At 39.5% G+C, this 21,989-nt stretch overlaps 1 protein-coding gene across 2 annotated transcripts in view; it reads right to left on the reverse strand.

The window, feature by feature from the left end:
- DDX10 (DEAD-box helicase 10) overlaps positions 1-21,989 on the reverse strand; it is a 209,406-nt gene that overhangs the window by 131,748 nt on the left and 55,669 nt on the right. For both annotated transcript variants that reach the window (XM_076328171.1, XM_076328172.1), the window contains one exon: positions 18,990-19,461. In XM_076328171.1, the coding sequence (XP_076184286.1) occupies positions 18,990-19,461 (472 nt within the window). The remainder of the gene's footprint in view (positions 1-18,989; positions 19,462-21,989) is intronic.

Genomic DNA, 21,989 nt, shown 5'->3' on the forward strand with positions numbered 1-21,989 from the left:
GACAGCTGGCACGTTACTCTGACTACACAGCTGGGATTAGCAATACTCAATTTTGGTTGGGGATTTTTTTTTTTGTTTGTTTGTTTGAAGATTCTTTCAACTAAAGTTTTAAGTGCTTTCATCAACAACCCATATTTTAGAATAGCCTAATTAGTCTAGACCCAGTATTTAGAAATGTTGCCTGTTGTGTATGCAGCTAGCCACCAAAGCTTTCTGATACAAGCATGGCCCATTCAGATCTTAGAATTCATTTATTCATTAACAATTTGGGGGTTTGCCAACCCAATATTAAAAGTGACAGATGTTCACAAAATAATGTCTGACAACTGCAGCAGCTTTCTGATAAAACAGAAGAAGGTTTCACTGGCTTAACTGCCATTAGCATATTCAACGCAAAATAAGGAATACAATAAAAAGGTGAAGTATTAACAATTCATACATTAACTCGTTAAATTAACTCGTGTCCCAGAAGAACTAAAAAATTCTAATTGCCACTGGTAAATTCCCATTTCCGTTCACATATCAGTGTGTTTCTGCCTTCTCTTCTAAAATCTACTATTCCTCATATACTTTTACTTGTATTATTATTGTACATGCCTTTTGGTTGAGCAATACTTTCTATGAAATTTGCCTAGAACAAAACAAAACCAAAAAACCCAAATCCCTTCCTGCCCTGTAAATAATTAGAGCTAATGCTAAGCAAGTTAGTTAGGTGGTGACTTCTGCCACTCCTGGCGCACAGGATGCATCTGCCAAAGTTCAAGCTACTAATCATAACCACATACACTGAAGGAAATCATGTAGGTTGAATCACCCAAAAGGGACGACTTGGCTTTCCTCAAGTCTAGCTACTCATTACCATACACAGCCATAACATAAACCCTATCCTCCAGCACCTCAGTCTAAATCTGAAGGTAGACAGGATTGCTTACATTACAATTATTCCTGAAAAGTGGTTCAGGAACTCCTACCACTGTTCCCTGGGATGAACAGGAAATCTTCACATTCAGCCTCAATTACGTACAAAAATGAGCTCAAGATGGTATCGACTCATTCTCTTTCCTGAAAATCTAATGACCGACATTTCAGACTAAATACAAGGCTAGGAAAGTCAGAAGATTTATCTTTCTGCACAAAGAAAACTGATTTGTGAGAAATTCTTTCTCCCAAATTAGCTAACACCTGCATTTGGGATACAGTCAGCACTAACGAAAGAAAAACAACATATAGGAAGTAAGAGAGAAGGGAATATAAAGTGAGGCACAGCTCCTGTACAAAAATAAGTTTATCCTTTAACCATCATATGAAATATCTTCCAACACCAAAATTGCCTGAGAGAGGGGTATACCCTGCTTCTCTGCAGCCTTTGCTAATTGCCTTCTAAAATGGGGCATCCTCCAGACTGTGCTGGTTTTGGCTGGGGTAGAGTTAATTTTCTTCATAGTAGCTAACATGGGGCTATGTTTTGGATCTGTGCTGAAAACAGTAGTGATAACACAGGGATGTTTTTGTTACTGCTGAGCAGTGCTTATACAGAGTCAAGGCCTTTTCTGCTCCTCACACCACCCCACCAGCGAGTAGGCTGGGGGTGGCACAAGAAGTTGGGAGGGGACACAGCCGGGACAGCTGACCCCAATTGACCAAAGGGATATTCCACACCATATGACGTCATGCTCAGCATATAAAGCTGGGGGAAGAAGAAGGAAGGGGAACGTTCAAAGTGATGGCGTTTGTCTTCCCAAGTAACCGTTACACATGATGGAGCCCTGCTTTCCTGGAGATGGCTGAACACCTGCCTGCCAATGGGAAGAGTGAATGAATTCCTTGTTTTGCTTTGCTGCGTGCGTGGCTTTTGCTTTACCGGTTAAACTGTCTTTATCTCAACCCACAAGTTTTCTCACTTTTACCCTTCCGATTCTCTCCCCCATCCCACCACAGGGGAGCAAGCGAGCGGCTGTGTGGGGCTTAGTTGCTGGCTGGGATTAAACCATGACACAGACAATCACAAAACAAAACATGGAAAACCTCCTGTTAAGAGCTGGTACTCCTAGCTGAGACTGTAAGAAATGCCACAAAACTATTAATCATCAGACTCTTGCCACTTGCAGTAGCAAAATTAACCCCATATAAAATGTGCTGAGTTCAGGGACTCAACAATAAGGTTTCTTAGGAAAGACGTTGGAGTCAGAAGTATTTGGGCAGCATCTTTTTCATATATATACACATACATATATATGAATTTCATATATATGAAGTGAAATATAAATTAATATTTTATCTAAGACATTTTATCTTTATACATTATATACATATACACTTTGTATATATGAAAAATAAGGTTTAAATATTTTATGTATATAAGTTATATATCTTTTTTTAAAAAAGTTTAAGACAACCCCAACCTGTCACACAACTTAGTCATGCATTGAATCCTGAGCAGCTTGTAGCCTAGTAAGTCGGTAAATTAACTCAAGTGAAAAGAAAACAGGGTCAATTCCAATTCATCTCTGAACTACTTGCTGACCTTATTTTTATGACAACTATAAATTTAAACTATATTATCCTCGCAATCCTACTAAAGTAGGAGAAGAATGCAATTTCATCAGATAGAGTTTGACATTCAGATGCCCCAGATCTCACAGCACAAGCACTGAATTTCTATTTTGTACCAATTCCTTTTAGGCTGCGAACACGGCGAGTGCAGTAGCTACACACTCCAGCAGGATCTCAGGAAGGACAGTTTGAAAAGGCAGATGATAGATACCCCTGAACTGCTCTATTTGATAGATTTCAGCCCCTTTGCTAAAGGTAAGAGAATGGCAAAAGTCTGTCTCAAGACAGTGAAACTCAGTTATAATTCATCGATCTAGGCAGGATAGGAAGTCCCGCTTTCAGAGCGCTCCAAAGATAAAAGCTAGAGCTTTTACTTGTGAAGATATACAAAAAAGAATAAATAAAAAAAGGAAAGGGTAAGTTTAAAAAGCCCAAACAACCTGTAATGTGAGTATGAACAGTGCATCATGAGACATAAGCTCTGACCTTCAACAGTTTTCCATCGTTTTGCAAATACAAGCAACAGGGGCTACAGACGCCCAGTTCACAAACACCAGACATTAACATACACAGAACTGCCCAATGAATTTTAAGCAACCTATGTATAACAAGAAAGAATATTTTTACCTAGCATGGAAAATGAGCTCATAGCATGTACTCAGAGTAGACAAACCAAATACAGGAAAACAAACCAGTTACAGGTTCACAGTTAAAAATAATAACCTGGGTTTCTCCCACCACCTTAAAATTTCCTTAACCACTATATAATCTCTCATGACTGAAGAACTTGAGTCACCCTACGTTAATGTCATTATGCTCAAACACACAGCTACTTGTGAAAAACTTCATGTCACCCATATCTAAACAACTGGTTTGTTATTATGCTGAGCCACCTCATTAAACATTCCCAAGGTAAACCCTGGTCACTGACATCTGTAAAGATACTTTCGAGCTTTGAGAGCTTTGCACCTCTTTGCAAATATATTCACAGCTTCCAGCAACATATAGCACTTTTTCTGTGAATCACAAATGCCCACCACATTTCAAGGAGGTTGAAATTCTAAAGGAATTGATCAAAAGCACCTAAGAGAATTAAGAATATGAAAGTTTGGGTTTAGTCTTGAAACAAATTTAGTAGATGTGGCATTTGGAAATTAAGTACTTGTTGTATTTTACTGATTTTGGAGCAATATTACTAGCCTAGCTTACAATTTTCCTTCCCCCTTACCACCCCCAAACTGAAACTTTACTCTCCTCCCCTTTCTTTGGGCATGCATGCACTCCATTTCTTGAAAGCCAACCTGGGATACTTCTTCACGCACACTGTTTCCTATGCTCCTTCTGTCCAGATACTGAGCTCTAGGTTACATCCCAACACAACCCAAGTCCTCTGAAACCCTACACAAGCATCATTGAAGACTATCTGAAATATGCACAAAGAAAAGAACACTTTGATCAATAATCCAGATCTAAAAGTTTGAATATTTAATATTAACATTAACCTGCTAAGTATGTACCCCTATAGAACTTCCACCTGAGTTTAATCTGTTTTTGATAAAATACTTTAATGTAGACTTCAGCTTTCCTGCTGCAAAAATAAGAACTAATTTAGTTGGGAATATGTCTTTTAGAAGCACTGCTTTTCTCAGATTAATAACTTCAGGAAAGAGCTAATAATTCTTTAGCTGTTAAAGATTTATTTAGACACAGTTATACATGCATAAAAATTGCTTTTGCTAATTTTTGTGGATTTGACCTAGTTTCCTCCTTACATTCAGACTTGAGATCTAGAAGCAACAGTAAACTACCTATTCCTCCAGTTTAAACACTAAACTCCTTGCCATTAATTCCCCTTTATCTAACTGTGTGAGTATCTTCAGAGTTTCCATACAACCCACCAGGAACCACGCAACAAAGTCACTCCTTCAAGGAGAGGGGGAATGCTGCAGCATTCTGTTCCTGCAAAAACTAAAGCAGCAGACAGAGGTGAGACACAAGGAAGCACAGATGTCTACTATCAGGGTAGCTCAACCCCTTCACTGGCAGAGGCCAAGTGCCAGTTTCAGCACTTCCACCTTGGGCCCTGAGGAAGCAGCTGTGACTTCCTCGACGAAGCCCCAGCCCTGCCCACAGGAGCCTCTCAGCAGCGGCAGCCTGCAGCCCTAAGAGCCTGGCTCCCCGCAGCCTGTCCCACTCCCGTCCTCCCACAGGGACACAGCCACAACCCCATCCAGGCAAAGATGAGCAACTGGAAAAACTGATTTCCAGCCTGTCACCTGTCTCACCCCAGCAAAACGCAAGCACCCCAAAGAGACTCCTCCCTAAGTCCCTTCTCCTTCACCATAACGGAATAGTATCTTCTTAGATATTCTTCTTATCTAACTGATATATCAGTTGCTATATCAACTTGGTAGCCAACATCTTGCACCAGCAGAGAACACGCCTTTTTCTAGATTCCCTCCTAATGTTCAGACAGGCACAAAATCATAACGTAAGGTAAGATCTACTCCAATTTACATCTTTTTTCAAGAATCATAGAATCATAGAATCATTGAGGTTGGAAAAGACCTCTAAGATCATCGAGTCCAACCATCGACCCAACACCACCATGCCCACTAAACCATGTCCCTAAGTGCCTCATCTACTCGTCTTTTACATACCTCCAGGGATGGGGACTCCACCACTTCCCTGGGCAGCCTGTTCCAATGTTTCACCACTCTTTCAGTAAAGAAATTTTTCCTCACGTCCAATCTAAACCTCCCCTGGCGCAACTTGAGGCCATTTCCTCTCGTCCTATTGCTTGTTACTTGGGAGAAGAGACCGACACCCACCTCACTACAACCTCCTTTCAGGTAGTTGTAGAGAGCGATGAGGTCTCCCCTCAGCCTCCTTTTCTCCAGGCTAAACAACCCCAGTTCCCTCAGCCGCTCCTCATAAGACTTGTTCTCCAGACCCCTCACCAGCCTCGTTGCCCTTCTCTGGACACGCTCCAGCACCTCAACGTCCTTCTTGTAGTGAGGGGCCCAAAACTGAACACAGTAGTCGAGGTGCGGCCTCACCAGGGCTGAGTACAGGGGCACGATCACTTCCCTACTCCTACTGGCCACACTATTTCTGATACAGGCCAGGATGCCATTGGCCTTCTTGGCCGCCTGGGCACACTGCCGGCTCATGTTCAGCCAGCTGTCGACCAACACCCCCAGGTCCTTTTCCGACAGGCAGCTTTCCAGCCACTCTTCCCCAAGCCTGTAGCGCTGCATGGGGCTGTTGTGGCCGAAGTGCAGGACCCAGCACTTGGCCTTGTTGAACCTCATACAGTTGGCCTCGGCCCATCGATCCAGCCTGTCCAGGTCCCTCTGCAGAGCCTTCCTACCCTCGAGCAGATCAACACTCCTGCCCAACTTGGTGTTGTCTGCAAACTGACTGAGGGTGCACTCAATCTCCTCATCCACATCATCGATAAAGATATTAAACAAGACCGGCCCCAGTACTGAGCCCTGGGGAACACTGCTCGTGACCGGCCGCCAACTGGATGTAACTCCATTCACCACAACTCTCTGGGCCCGGCCGTCCAGCCAGTTTTTGACCCAGCGCAGAGTACACCTGTCTAAGCCATGAGCCACCAGCTTCTCTAGGAGAATGCTGTGGGAGACAGTGTCAAAGGCCTTACTGAAGTCCAGGTAGACCACATCCACAACCTTTCCCTCGTCCACTAGGCAGGTCACCTGGTCATAGAAGGAGATCAGGTTGGTCAAGCAGGAATATCTGAAGAAGCAAGAAAATATCTGAAGAATTGCCTGGCTCTGTAGATATTATGGCCAAGAAGTTCCAGTACAAGAGAATATGCTGGTAGGCTGGTACAGCCACACAGGCAAGAAAATCATCTAGCTGAAGACCCAGAGAAAAAGGACAAGAGAGATCAGTTTTCAACTACATCAGTTACCACCTACCTCAACGCTAGCACAGTGTGGATGTTAGGACAGCCCCACCCTTTTGAAAGGCCACAGCACTTTATGCTACATGAAGGTGAGTACATAACAACCGCCTCATTTGAAATTCCTTTTAACTATTATTTCAGCAACTAAAGCAAAAATTGAAAACAACATGCCGAGACTTGTGTTTCGTTGAGATGCTCACACTTGACAGACTCAGCCTAAAATTACATTTCAATTCTCCAGTGTTTTGTCACTAGAAGAATTCAACATTTCTCATATCACTATTTACTTGTTATTCTCTTCTCAATTTACCCGAGTAAAAATTCCATTATAGCTGTCTTAGTTTTAATCATTATCAGCTGTTCTACATTACATCATGAAATGTTTTAGAAGACTATTATTGCTCGTAAGTGCTTAAAAAGTGTCCAACGGTAAAATAAAATATGAAGATGTTATTTTTCCAACCATAAAAGAAGATTAGCAGTAACAGAGAAATATCAAGATTGATTAGCTTCAATAACCCACTGAAAAATTCAGCTACACTAAAAACAATAAAATACTTCTTGAAAACGGAGAGAAGTCAAAGTAATTTAAGCTTTAAATTTCCCCACATTAAAAAAGGATTGGGAGAGTACAGCCACAAGAACAAAACTGGCTAATGAAAAGGTAACATTTTCTTGGCTTTGAGTAAATGCTGATCTTGAAACCAAAGAGAGAAAAGTTACCTGCAGACATTGTACATAAAACTTTTATTTTAAGGCTTGCCTTGTTAAGCTAATTATAATACTTGAACCAGCAAGGAGCAGAAATTTGACTCAAGTTCAGTCAGTCAAAATATTCAACCTTCAACTCCCACACCATCTTTTCCATACCCAAGGAACTATGGGATGCCTTCCAAATTACTTGCAACATTTGATAACATTCAGTAACAAAGTGTCCCTCAGATAAATGCTGTCTTAATTTGCACACTGCATTTTCAATTTATATCATATCATTCACCTCCTCCATAACACTATCACATTTTCTTCTCACATTCTTCTCTGTGCTAAAATAAAGTCTCTCTTGCAGGCCAAAGGAATATTTGCTGAAATACCTTTATTTTCAGCTGCTGTTCTCTTATTATGTCCTCTGCTGTCTTTATTCTTCAATCCCATACTCACTTCTTCAATGCAACACAAAAAAATGAGTTAAAACCACTTACTAGTAGTGGTGGATTTTGAATCTCTTCATGTCTTCCAATCCAGACAGGATGCCTTTTGAAAGATGCACTTAAGCAAAATTCAATTTTTGCATTCAATACAGGAGTGACAGAGTAAAATATCAGGGTTATGCCATCCAGGGAAGTCAGATCAGATGACCGCTTCCCTTTACATCTACAAAATGTAACTACCGTAGCACTAAAGGGCTGTAAGGAAGAGGAGGGGAGGAATCACATACCAGATGAGTAGTGAATATTCTAAACTGTGGTAGTGAGCAACACACTAACAATTTTTAAAAAATCAGCGCAAAAGAGGCAGTATAAATTTTCATGAAACATGACATTAAGAGAGACAGGAATCTGCTGACAGCATCCTATGAGATTCCCAAGGATCAGGCTGGAAAGATGCTTCATGCATTTGTCATCCCTGTACAAAACTATGGCCTTTCAGCTCCAGTTTCTCACCTTACCCCTCCTTTCTCCCTTCAATCCCCCTCTTGACATCAGTCCCAATAGTGTCTGTCACAGCTATTTACTGAGCTTTCTTTTACACTGCACCTCCTCCTTCCAACACTGTTTCTAAACTGGTCTAAGAGCTGTATGTACTAGAAATGCCCATTCAAAATTTGTGTCCTAAAGCTGGAATTAAGATGAGTATTTCTTTTCAGTCCACTAATGAAAATACACTTCGCATCAACACTCACTGACCTACCACAGTCTCTTGATAGCACCTCTTGATTTCTGGTACTGCTTGTTATTTTTTTGTTACCACATCATTCTGACATGTAGCATACATATAAATATATTCCAGATGATATACTTATTTTTAAAAAGCTTCAGCTTTTTGTGACCACCATAAAAATTAATAGAGAAACAAGAACTTATTTATACTTTTCAGACAACATTGTTGGGGAAGCTATTGGAACAAAAGCTAGAGGAAGTAACAAATCACTATAACCCACAGCTGTTAAATAAATAAAAAAAACCCCTAGTCTTTTATCTGAGACCCTAAGATTGCTCCACAAAGGGCAGTGAAAACACCATGAAAACAAAGACTCCAAATTTTAACTTCATTCTTATGAATAATATGAAAATATACTTCCCATTTCCAATTCAAGGGAGTCTCAAATCTCAACCTGAAGTGAAAACCTCAAGAAACAGGACATCAGAAAACACAGTGAAAACCTGTCTTGCAAATACAGCCAGGACCTGTGACCTTTCACAGAACTTCTTAGAAGTTGCCCTCTTCCTATGCCCAATCTCACATTAACTAGACATCACAGGAAATAACAGCAACAGTTCAGAGATTTATTCTTCAGCAGAGATGATGTAATTCTAGGTCAGCATGCAATTCCCAAAATACATAATCAAACTGAGGAACTCCCCATTTCTGCAAGCCCAGATCAGTGAATTCCCATGGATGGTATATAACAGAATCCAGCAGAACACGTGCCTACTGCGTTACAAGTTTGTAAACAGCTGTGGCTGAAGTACATTTTTGGCTTTCAGTGTATGTTAATGTAAACAAGCCTCAGATGAAAAGGCTGTATATACGGGGGAAAGTGATGACTGTAAAAATAGTATTTCCCAAAAATCATGCGGTATATACATTATTTCTCCATCAAGACAGCAAGAGACCTATGGAGACAAAAATACATACTATCCTTTTATGTTCTGCAACACTCGGCCCTTCTGTTGTGAACCTGGTGGAAAGCTGCCACCGCAGAGCTGGCGTTTTGAGGACTCTAGCACTCTGAAAGTGTGAAAGAAAGTGCCACCGTAAACAAAACATCAACTAGTATTAATTTTGCTCAATGCAGAGATTATGGAAACAAGGAAGGCACTTTCAGCAACTCCAGTTTAAAATGAACAGTGGCAGCACTAGCTATCATTTCAAATAGATACTTGTTTGTTTTCCCTTCCTAGCATGCTCATAGCAAGGTTGGCATGGCACAAGTATCTCAAACACTCCTTCTCTTCCATGCTGCTAGTTGATAAACCCAGTTTTAATCACAATACTAGTGAGGTTGGCTTATCTTCTCCAGCTGCCTTCCTGGCAACTGCAGTCTCTCTACAAGAAGCACAGTCAACATTACCAAAGAAAACTACCATGAAACACAGCATTTTAAATAATACTTTGTGGTCTTGGTCATGTAGGGGACTCATTTGAGAGAAATGTTATTTAGCATTTAGCTAATGCTAAAGCTATTTAGCTTCTCAAAAAGTTACCTTTGTCATTTTGTTTTCCCATAGGTTCCCCCCCAACTCAAGGACACCACCACTTCTTCCCATCTGTATGGGAGTTTTTTGGTTTTGGGGTTTTTGGTTGGGGGGTTTTTTGGGGGTTTTTTGTTTGGGGTTGTGGTGGGGGTTTTTTTTTGGGGGGGGGGGTGTTGGTTTTTTGTTTGTTTGTTTGTTTTAAGGGATTTACTAATGCACCCCCATTTTCTTCAGGCATGTTTGCCAGACATCTCACTTCTCAAGCACAACCCTATTACTTCACAGGAGTCTATTCAGAACATACAGGGCCATAAGGAGCAGGCAAAGCAGTCTATCTTGAGCATCAGCTAGATCAAGATTTCCTGCTGGAGGAATAAATGAACATGCAGCTCAGGCAAAGGAGAGGAACAACCCTGCATTGAAATAAGCAGAGAGCTACCACAGGAACTACGTGGTATAGGTAGTGAAGGATGGGAAGACCTCTAGGACTTCCCCTCCAGGCTGGCCCAAAGCAATTTATACTTCATTTACTTTTTACCCAAATTAAGGCTAGCGGCTATGGCCTTAATTGTTTTATTTTCCTTTCACTCATTCAAAGCAAAGCTCCTTATAGAGATTTTTATCCCCAGAGGCAGTAGCTGTTTCTTTACCCAAGACGGAGAGCAGGGAGACCAGCCTGCAGAAGGTAAGAGACTCCCTCCCAGTTGTCCTTGCCAATGCTACAACTCTTCACAGCTGGGACAAATTAAAGTCTCGTGGAAACAAGGAGCATCAGCTCTATGTGACCAAGCAGATTTTCTGTGATCACTGGCCTAGCTCCTGGTCAGTCCCTATTTGGAAACAGTGTACTACACACGTTTTTCCTTTCTAAAATAGTCATTAAATTACAATTTGCATGTTAGTGATACCGTAATGAATTACCCAGGGACTCATTTTGGCTAACAGTTGATGAATCATCACCAAAACCACAATTTTTTTTCTGTAATTATCAAATGATTCTAGCTAAAAATTACACAGCTCAGATAAGAATTCAGAAATCTGCCCCAAAATATTGTTTAAGATGTGCATGGATAGTTTGTTAAGCTATGCTTACAGTAGCAGATGTCTCTATCAAAGACGACATCCACATATACAATAAAGAATAATTCTCATAATTTTAACTACACACTGTTGGTCTGCTTTATTACTATTTCAGGAAGCAGCATTTCCTTTAAAAATTGGTGCTGTATGATTTCTAGTAGCATTTCACAATTTTAGCACTCAACTTCTAGAAAATCACTTATCCAAAAACTATGTCATCGTTATAAATACTTCCGACACCATCACTCAGCAAGCATTCAGGCACTAATGATTTTAAAGGAAATTGTGGCATTTTAGAATTTACAAATCCTATGGATTCAGAGAATATTGATTACAGCTAGGCAGTTTTAACGCAGAGTATTTGGCTCACTCACCCTCATCTATGAAACTGCTGCAATATATTAAACAAGGCTATAAATCAGTGATTAAGCACAATTAAAACTGAAGGTATTACTGCAGGCTTGAGTAACCTACTAAAAGTATTTAACGAATGGTATTTTAGTGAGTAATATTAAATCATACAGTACCCTAATATTTCCTGATATACAAGACCACGCATCTCTCAGTCATTTAGGGTCTATTCAATCACCAGACAAAGCATGCCTCATTGCAACCTGAATTCACACCAGATGCTGAAACCTCAGCATGTAAGTAATGTTCTAGCCTGCTCACATCACTCTGCACTGCACGAACCATCAATCCACCAGAAAGATCTTCGCTAAAGAACAAGTTCACAACTTATATTGTTAAACAGGAATTTCAAAGTACTTCAGTACACGTTAGCCACAGAAACACTTTGCAAAACAGCTTCCTCTCCTTCGGACAGCAAATGATGTGATACTTCAGCCGGTTCAGAGTGAAAATGACTTGTGAGGCTGCTTCAGATGGCATATGGAATCAAGGATTTTTTTTAACCCACAGCTTCAGTAACTAAAATAAAAAGGTGGCACTGCTTAGTTCAGGAGTGTGCTACAGTGGCTGCGAACTTGTGAACACCCCTTGCTCTAGAAGACAAGAAGCACATTGCAGCCAGCTGGAAAAGCCACTGACTTGTGAACACCTCCCATCAGACCTGGGGACACCTTTCCTGACTCAAAGAAGGAGGTATTTTTCAAAAAGCTGTAACGAAAACATTCAAAGCAAGTCCCCTACACATCTGGCATCTCTCTATGCAAGATTCTTATTTACAAAAGCAACAAAGGCCCACAATCTGGACTGTGGACATCAAAAATACCACAGTTCACAATGGTTCAAAAGCACTTTCAAATGTAAAACTTTTCACAGAAGCTAAGCCCAGCACATCAGAATTATGTACTCCATAGCTTATGATACAGAAAGCTAAGATCTGTGATAAAGGCAGATATTAAAATAGAATTCCTAAATTATACTTTCTATCCAGATTTTAAACATGATTAAAAATATTTAGGATGACCATTTTATGCTGCACACATACCTTAAGAGATATATAGCAGCGATTTATTTGAAATATATAGCTTATCAGTAAACTCAGAGAATTTTAATCCTACAGATTTTCCAGTTTTCCTAAACATCATGGGGATTGATGCAAATATCTGGAATGCTGCCTTAAAGGCACAAGAAACTCAAATATTTACAGCGACTTTTTCATACACTACAGAAGTTTTTAGTAAGTTGCTAAAAAATAATTTAAATAGAAATCATTAGAGAGAAATCTGAAGATGGATGCAGAGCAGACAGAAGGGTGCTAAAGCAGCTAACCTGAAAGAGCAATGAAGAAAGATTAAAACAGTAAGTGATCTATGGATCTGGAGTTTAACATGGATTATGGGTTTTTACAAAGGACTGTCTGAAAAGCCTCTGTTATACAGTTTAACCTAGCAAGTCATGAATGTTCTACTTAAAAATAATAAAGCCAGGGGAATGAACATCCCTGCAAATCTCAAGAGCAAAAGTTGTCCAAGAACGCAAAGAAATGTTTTTGCTCTGTCCCTTGTGTAGCTTACAGAAGCACTCCTGAATGACAAGACTTTTTAAAATTACATAGAATAGAATATAACTGGACATCATAGACATTCTTAAAAAACAAGTTTTGGTTATACTTAAGGTACTGAAATTGCACGGAAAGAAAATGTGATTTCTTTAAAATTTTCCATAAGCTCTGTGGAATGCATTCTGTGTTGGCTGCTGTGCATAAAAGAGGCCTGAGGTACTGTTAGCAGGTTTCATTTCCATTCATGGCTAATAAAAAGTATTTTTTCATAACACTGTAGTCTTGAAGCACTTTGGCTAATATCCAAATGCAGGCCTACTTCACTTGTATGCAAATATTTTGTACTTCATATAAATCATTACTTGCTATAATTCAACTAAAAATACACAAGCACACTGTTAGTAGGCTGAGAACCTAAGGCACTTACGTTCCGTAGGAAGGAGAATTCACGGTATATAATGCATCATAGTATTGACTTTTATGTAACTTAAAAAAAAGTAACTTCTATATTTTCTCTGCCAGGATGCTAGCTTTGCAACATGCCTCCAAGGAACAATGCTCTTCTCATAGCTAGTGGGCTGCCCGGAGCAGCTTTCTTTTCTTGGACACAACACACTGCTACAGCAAAAGCAAAGAGGGCTATCTGTAAGGTAAACAACGCCGCTACCAGTGTCAGCCAGCTCACTCCATTGCTTCTTCCCTCCTTTGGGTATTTCCTATCTCGCCATCCTCCTGAAAGGCACCGCGGAGACCAAGTCACATGTTTAATATGAATTAATACGAAAGCATAAGAGTAAGAGCTAGTAAGAGCTGGTAAGAGGAATGAGAAGACACTTCACACAGAAAAAGTAGTATATAAACACAAGATTGGCGAAAATCTATCTCATAACATGGAACAGAAGGAGAGACATCCCATTCAGAAGGAAAAGTCAATGCAAGAGAAGCAATCAAGATGAATCACAGCTCTGAAAATTAGTTTTGATTCTCTGGGTGGTAACAACATCACAGAAGAAAATTCTACAGGACTATGTCCTCACTTTGGTATACCTTAAATTATGCTTCTTTGATGCATTTTCTGTGCGAAGTCCACATCACAACTAGCTATCGCTCTCTGCTTCTTGGCATAGACTCCCCTATCATCTCTAGTTAGGGAGATTTACCCTTGCCTGTTCTCTACTGCTTCTATAGACTTGTACATATCCAGGTCATAATATTTTGGCTTACAGTGTTCATGTGTCTGAGAAGTGTAAGAAAATGTCATTACATGTGATATTATTGGATTACAAGGCAAGCCAGCTAGCTGAGTCAGAATCATGATATATAAAATAATTGCACTCCATAGCCATGGTATTCAAACAGCAGGCTCTCTTTGAGAGTTCAGACTAACTCCAAGGGACCTGCAAGTAGTATTTAAGGCAGCCCTCTGTACACTTACGCTTACTACAGTGTTCCAAGCAGCCAGTAAGTACCCCACTTGAAAAGTTTTAGGGGTCCATAAATCAAGAGATGGGGGAGCAGGGAGGGAGTCACAGCAATCTTAAGAACTCAGTAGTTTAATATTCTCTATCCTAGAACAGAAAATTCAATAGCAGAAGACAAGTCTGACAGTATGCAGTATGTCTGACAAGATGACTAAAATTAAAAGTATAAACAAAAACAGGAAAAAACTACTATGGGCTTAATCTTAGTTCTCAAAATAAATAATGTTTGAAGTTTAAGAAGTCTAACCTTTGCATTTCCAAATGCAACAACTAATTTCATAAAATTAGCATTGAAAACAAAGTTTGTAACCAGGGAGTACTTATAGACTTTGCAACATCAATACTGCTAATATTGTTAAATGCACTTTAAACAAGTAATTTCCATAATGTTAACACAACAGCTAAATACTGCATATCTGCTAATGGCTCTCAGCATATAGCCGACCTTCTTTTTATGCATAAGAACACTGTACTTCTAAATAAGTCCCATGAGTTATATCACCAGCTAAAAATCCTGACATATTTAAATAAAATTCATAAATAGGGCAGTTAGTGAGTATCTCTTAAAAATGAGCTCAGAAGCTCATAACAAAATTTTAATATCTGCCAAGGTCTTTCACCTTATCCAAGTTTCTTATTCTATACAGCAGTGCGGAGAGAACAGATTTTTCTTTGTATCTGTTGTCACAAAACGACTGAGTTAGAGTACACACGTGGCCAAGGGCCACACTAAGAAAGGGAAAGAGGAAAGAGTGGAATTGAGCCACAAATCAGGCTATTAGTGGAACTATAGAATCATAGAATAGTTTGGGTTGGAAGGGACCTCTAAAGGTCATCTAGTCCAACCCCCCTGCTGTGGGCAGGGACATCTTCAACTAGATCAGGTTGCTCAGAGCCCCGTCCAACCTGACCTGGAATGTTGCCAGGGATGGGGCATCCACCACCTCTCTGGGCAACCTGTGCCAGTGTTTCACCACCCTCAGCGTAAAAAAATTTCTCCCTTACATCTAGTCTATATCTACTCCCCTTTAGTTTAAAGCCATTCCCCCTTGTCCTGTCGCAACAGGCCCTGACAAAAAGTTTGTCCCCATCTTTCTTATAAGCCCCCTTTAAGTACTGAGAGGCTGCAAGAAGGTCTCCCCGAAGCTGCCTTCTCTTCAGGCTGAACAACCCCAACTCTTTCAGCCTTTCTTTATAGGAAAGGTGTTCCATCCCCCTGATCGTTTTTGTGATCCTCTTCTGGACCCACTCCAACAGGTCTGTGTCTTTCTTATGCTGAGGGCTCCAGAGCTGGACGCAGTACTCCAGGTGGGGTCTCACCAGAGCAGAGGAGAGGGGCAGAATCACCTCCCTCGACCTGCTGGCCATGCTTCTTTTGATGCAGTCCAGGATACGGTTGGCCTAACATCAGCCATAACTAATGTCAGATGTGTCTCACTTCACACCATGACATACTTTTCACTGTTAGGTTGGGTACCATGGACATTCAACAAAACCGAAATGTTCTAAGAAAGTCACAGAAATTCTCTTCTACTCCATCATCAGTTTAAATAACCCTTGCTCCTTTTGCCTAGTTCCTTTCCCTTGTTATAAAGACAGATGAGCCCACGCCACCTACGATCGAAGGTCAGTGCACTACACCACCACACAGGATACGTGGAGCCAGCCTATCACCTCCTCTTGCTCCTTCTTCCACTGGAGGGGCTAGGGAAGACACAAGGATGAGGAAGTGATGGTGTCTCTAACAACAGCTATTCAAAAATTGAAACTGAATGTAATATTTCCTTTTACAAAAACCTCCTGAAGCTCAACAATCACAGCGAGACTGTTTTGCTGTCAACAAGAAGCATAATATAAGAATAGTGAAATTGCAAAATCAATCACATACATTAAAAGCACAAATGCAAACTGAATTCAACCTTTGTGGACATACTCATAACCTCCCAATTAGATGATCACATACTAATGTTTCCACAGGTCTCCTACCTTATTTAGCACCAAGAATAGATTCTAAAAAAAATCCTAAGTGATCTAGCCAAGTATACACTCTATGTTCATACTCCTAGACTCTCTGCAGCATTTGATACTATTAATTAATGCACTGCCTCATCCTAGAAATGCAGCAATGATCCAGTACACTGTAGTCACTGGTTCCCGAGTCCTCCCTAGAAGGACACTCCAACACACAGCAACAGGAAAACTGCACTCATGCTCCTCAGTGCTTCTGACACCCCAGAGGAATCAGTTCTTTCTAATTTTTTAGATATTAACTGATCTACCTTAATGCAGTAATAATCACTTCAAAACTTTTATCCAGAAAATAAACAAATGGGAAAAAAGATAAAGTGTTGCAAGTTGCCAATTTGTTTTTAACATCCAGAAAATGTGGTGCTGAGGTATACACATGAAATAAAAGATGCACAATGCCTGAATCTTTCTGTGTAATTTCTATTATGTGCATTTGTATACCAAAACATTAAAAGACAATATATGGGTAGTGATAGAAACCTTTATTCTCTTATCCCTACCAAAAACAGAATCCTTACATTTAAAGCATTCCACAATTTATCAACAATTTTCACAGTAACATAAAGTAATAAACACCACACTACCATATGCGTCGATCAAGACTAGTTCCCACAGTTAGGCATAGTATGCTCTGCACTTCTGCTTTCTAAAAATTACATATTGCACTACCGTACACATTTCTGTAGGAGATTATTTAAATTATATTTAAGCTCTTAATGATACAGATCTTGAAACTTTTGATTTTTTTGTTGACAGCTGCTTAGAAGAATAACTAAGTATTTCATTATTATGCCCCTACGTACAAGAGGTTTCAGGTGATACAAGGTCTTCAACACTTGCACACGAAGTACAAACCACTAACCCTTACTGCAGTTTATCAATGCTGAATCACAGAACATAATGTCTGACTTGCCTGAGCATAAACTAACCTATAAATGTTTAATGCTGGGAAACTGTTAAAAGGTGAGGTTCCAAATTACTTTCTAAATCACTGGTACTTTTCATTAAATTTCTTTTGTTCATTCTTTTATGTCAAAGTTTCTCCTTTTACCATTTCCTGAACAAAACTTCCCAATTCACTTTCCAACATACAAAAGCAACATGAAATTGTCTGTGTATTTCAGCATGGAAAATCGTGGGAGCACTATGAAAGCTCCGAGAATATCATTCTTTAACTGAGGCAGAAATCTTTTACTCCACTTTGTTTTTAAAATGGCAATTTCTTTTCTACATGAAACTGAAATTTATTAATAAATATAACCTACTGCCAGGCAGCGGCTGTGCCGGGGCAGGACAGCTCAGGCTTAGAATAACAGGAACAGAAAGGTAATTCCAGGAGCATCCTCCTCCTGTCGTTCTGGAACAAGATGGCAACCTGCGGCAGCCTCCTCACCGGAGAGGCAAGAGTGCAGGCTGTGGTTAGATTACTGTGCAACTGCTCATCTTTGACAAAGTTAGCTGATAAAACTAGTTTATAACACTTCACTAAACACTAAAGAAAGATGCTGCTTATAAATGCGGCTAGTAGGCTGATTAGCATAAGGCCATGACAAGTGCCCTGTGCTGTTAAATAACAGCACAGAAAAAGAAAGATTTAAAATACCAGTTGGAAAAATAAATACTTTGCTTAACAGGAGGCTCCCCTTGCATGCATGTAAGTTCAGAAAAACATCTTGCTGAAGCAGATGGCTATTTCACTTGGATCTCTCTACTACAGAGATATAGTTGCTAGATAGCAAAGGATACACAAAAAATTCACAATATGCACGTACTAAATCTGCTTTATAGAAATAATTTTTAAAAAAAACAAAACCACCCTTACTGTAACATTGTATTTAAAGATTAAATGAAAGCAACATTTCTCAGAACACCAAGCGCAGAGAAATCCTGAATTATAAAGCTACTTGCCAAGGAAATGAACGATCTACATGAATACTTTTAATAAGCCTTTATATAACCATGCTTTACAAGAAGTGCGCGCACTCTCTCTCTCTGATACTGGCTCAATACCTAATAGCAAAGGTCCCGTTGAAAGCAAAAATCATGGTTTGAAGGTTACATTATTGTAAAGATCATTTGTTATGATTTGTATCGGGAAGCGGCTCATCGTGTATTGCAATTTGCTTCCCAGTGCCATAAACGGCAGTACAGCATCAAAATTATGACTGAAAGTGGCAGTTATTTTAGAGAGGTACAAGCAAATTAGTAAGTGATAAGAATTAAAATTGTCAAAATTTCCCAGGTATTCAAATCACGTTATTCATAAATTAAAACAACTACAAGGATATTCATTATGCAAATAAAATTACTTTCTGCTAATAATATAAAACTATAAAAGCGTAAGGTCACACCACTTATCTTTTGGGAGCAATTCTGACCTCTGTTATATATATGGACAACACATCTGACTTCAGGTGAGTATTCTGCTAAGAGCAGAATTTTCTCCTTTCTCCTCCTCCTCACTTGGAGTATGTCCAATATAAAAATCATTAAGATTCATAAGCCTTACTATAAAGTGAACTTACCGGTGCTGTATTATCTTTAGATTCCACACCAAAAACATTCCGTCGTTTCACTGTCAGCAAATCAAGATCTTTAGTATCATCATCATCATCATCATCATCATCATCTTCAAAGAACTGCATGGAGTCTGGGTTTGGAACCCTGCTTGGTACAGGAACTTCTTTTTCCTCCTCCTCAGATACCTCTTCCAATTCATCCTCAGATTCACCACCCTCCTCAGCACCTTCACTGGAAGCAGAACATTCCTCAGTTTCTTTCCTTCTCTCCTTTTCCTTTATTTTGTTAACAGACACCTTTCCACTGAAATTAGCTCCGCATTTCTCCACTTCTTCCTTGCTTATCGAGGAGAGGGTATTTTTATTTCGCTCTGTCTCCTTCAAGTGATCCTTCCCATCAGCTGTCTCATTCGCACACAGCTGTTTCCGAACCTTTTGAAGAAATCTCACACGAGGTGCCACTGCAAGACCAAGTGATCTAAAGCATGAAATTAAATATAAATTAATCTGAAAGGTAGATACAGAAAATTTGACTAAATTAGAAGCCCTCATTGATGGCTCAAGTGATTAGATTTTAATTATGGTAATTCATATTGATACATTTTGACCAACATATTTACAAAACAATATTTAGCCTACAACAGGACAATCTAGCTTGAAAAATACAAGTGAACATTGGGAGAGGAAGGAAGATGAAATAACTGAGAACTCTCAAGAACAGTTACAAATCCTCCCAGGAAATAAAGCAAACAAAGAACCTGAAAAGCTGTAGACAAGAGCAAATTATCTATGATTCACAGTAAAATATTGTGGAAGAAACATCAGTGTAATTTGGTATTGAAGATACACAGATGTCATGTCAAGGACTGAGACAGCACTGATGTCTGTGTCCTTCACTGCTAGAAGTGCACCCAAAACGTTATACCCACCATCTCACAGTGATGGAAAGATTAGAAGAACAAACACAGTATGGAAAAATTACTAATTGCAGAAAAAGCTAAGGAAGAGATATTTCTCCCTTAAAGGAAATCTCACCTGCCTGCATCCCTCTACAGCAAGGCTTTACCTTCACGTCATATGTAACTAGCAGTGCCAACAATACTATTATTTTACCCAGTTATTCATGACAATTCAAACATGAAGAGACAAAAGATTAGCCAAAGAGCAAAAATACTGTAGAGCAACAATACTGGAGAGCATTGCATGGGAACAGATACTCTGTCTCCAACAGATCATTTGACTTCAGCAAACTTCGTAATTGCCCACTATTATTACACCTGACCCTGCCAAATCCAAATTCAAAAAAGCAGTATATGTGTCTCTTTCAGAGTTCACAAGCCTTCTCATTAGGTGAATAAAAAAATGTGGGGGGACACTGGTACTGTGCAAGGAACATACAGAGACCACATCTACATTTGAAACACACAATACGGAACTGATAGTTTGTAATACTCGGGGGCTTGTACATACACTTAGCAAAGGAGTAGTGTTTAACCAACTAAAATGGCTACACATATACACATGCACACACGCATATAAAAGACCAGTCTCTTTCGATTCAGATTATGCAGTTATACACCACCTCTCCTCTCAACACTGCTCGTTTCAAGTAGACAGCATTATGTCTTCTCTTCACCATACAGCTCTGAATAAAGAAACCTGAGTTATGTCACAGGAGAAAAATCAGATCTGCACTCCCTAGTGGAAATGTCATTATAAACAGCCCACGAAGCATCCAAACGGTACTGCAGAGCAGCAAGAGTGCACTGTAGGCCCTGGAGAGCCTTGAACTGTTAATGGTAGCCAAAGAGACAGAGTAGTCAACAGTAAAGACAAGCTGCGTAAATAACAAACAAACACCGACACAACCACACCTGTGGTTAAACGGGGCAGTTTTGGTACTGGCCACAGGTTAAAACACTGAAAAGTGGACACACACCCAAAAAGCAGCTCACACTGTTAGGATGAGGAACAAGTTTTTCAATAAATAAGCCTTAATTTTAATGTAAAGTTAATTTTGTTTAAGTATTTCTGGTAACCCAATACTGTTCTTCTACAAGCAACTAACAGCAATAGTAAAACAAATAAAGTTTTATGGAAAAAAAAAAATCAAAGTAAGTTTTTATCCAATGTATTTTGCACATTTACTGATAGTGCACTGCTGAGAGGATAACACAACACATTTGGGAACTGAAATTGGAGCAACCAGCAATCTTAAACTTGTTTCAGTGTTTGACAGCTAACACTAATTACCTTTGCAATGAAACTATGTGTTAAAGTTTGGCCTATGGAATAACTGAAACAAAAAAAAACCAAACAAAGCAGATGTAATGCTTCACTGCAACAGCTGGAGGAGATTCAGACCTGGAATTGGGCCTTAACACCAGGCACAGTAAAACACATATAAAGAGATTGCTGCAACATCAACAAATGTGCAATCTCTTCGGCAAGGGGATCAAAGTAGCAAAAAAAATCCTTTGCAAGAGAAAGACATTTTTGCTTTTCCAGGTATCACAACATTATTCTACATAAAGTATTGCTGTCAACTGTTGACAAAGTACTGCAAGTAGCAGTACTGTACAGCAACTACGCAATCTGTGTTCATTTCTCTTTCTCAGACAGACACAATGTACACAGGGTTGCAAACTCCGATTTTATCACAGATTCTCTTCTATGTCTCCAGAGCTAATATCAAAGATCAGGATCATGGCTGCAAAGAAAAGTTTGACAAGGTGAAGAAACTACTCTCTCCACAGGAAAAGTTAAAAAAGTCAAAAAGAGCAGCCCATAATGTGGAGGAGACTTCAACACAGCTTTTCTCATTCAAATATGAAATCCCACCTGCCAGACTGCTGTGCTGCATTGATGTCTTACTTTAATAATTGCATAAAATTTATTATCAGTTAGTGTTGGCCAATTTTTCTACATTACTTAGCAATCCTACCAAAAAAGACCAGTGCTATCAGAATTCAAATGACATCTGAACTAAAAGAATACAGCCCTTAG

Source organism: Aptenodytes patagonicus, chromosome 1 (assembly GCF_965638725.1).
Source record: "Aptenodytes patagonicus chromosome 1, bAptPat1.pri.cur, whole genome shotgun sequence".
Classification (NCBI taxonomy): domain Eukaryota; kingdom Metazoa; phylum Chordata; class Aves; order Sphenisciformes; family Spheniscidae; genus Aptenodytes; species Aptenodytes patagonicus.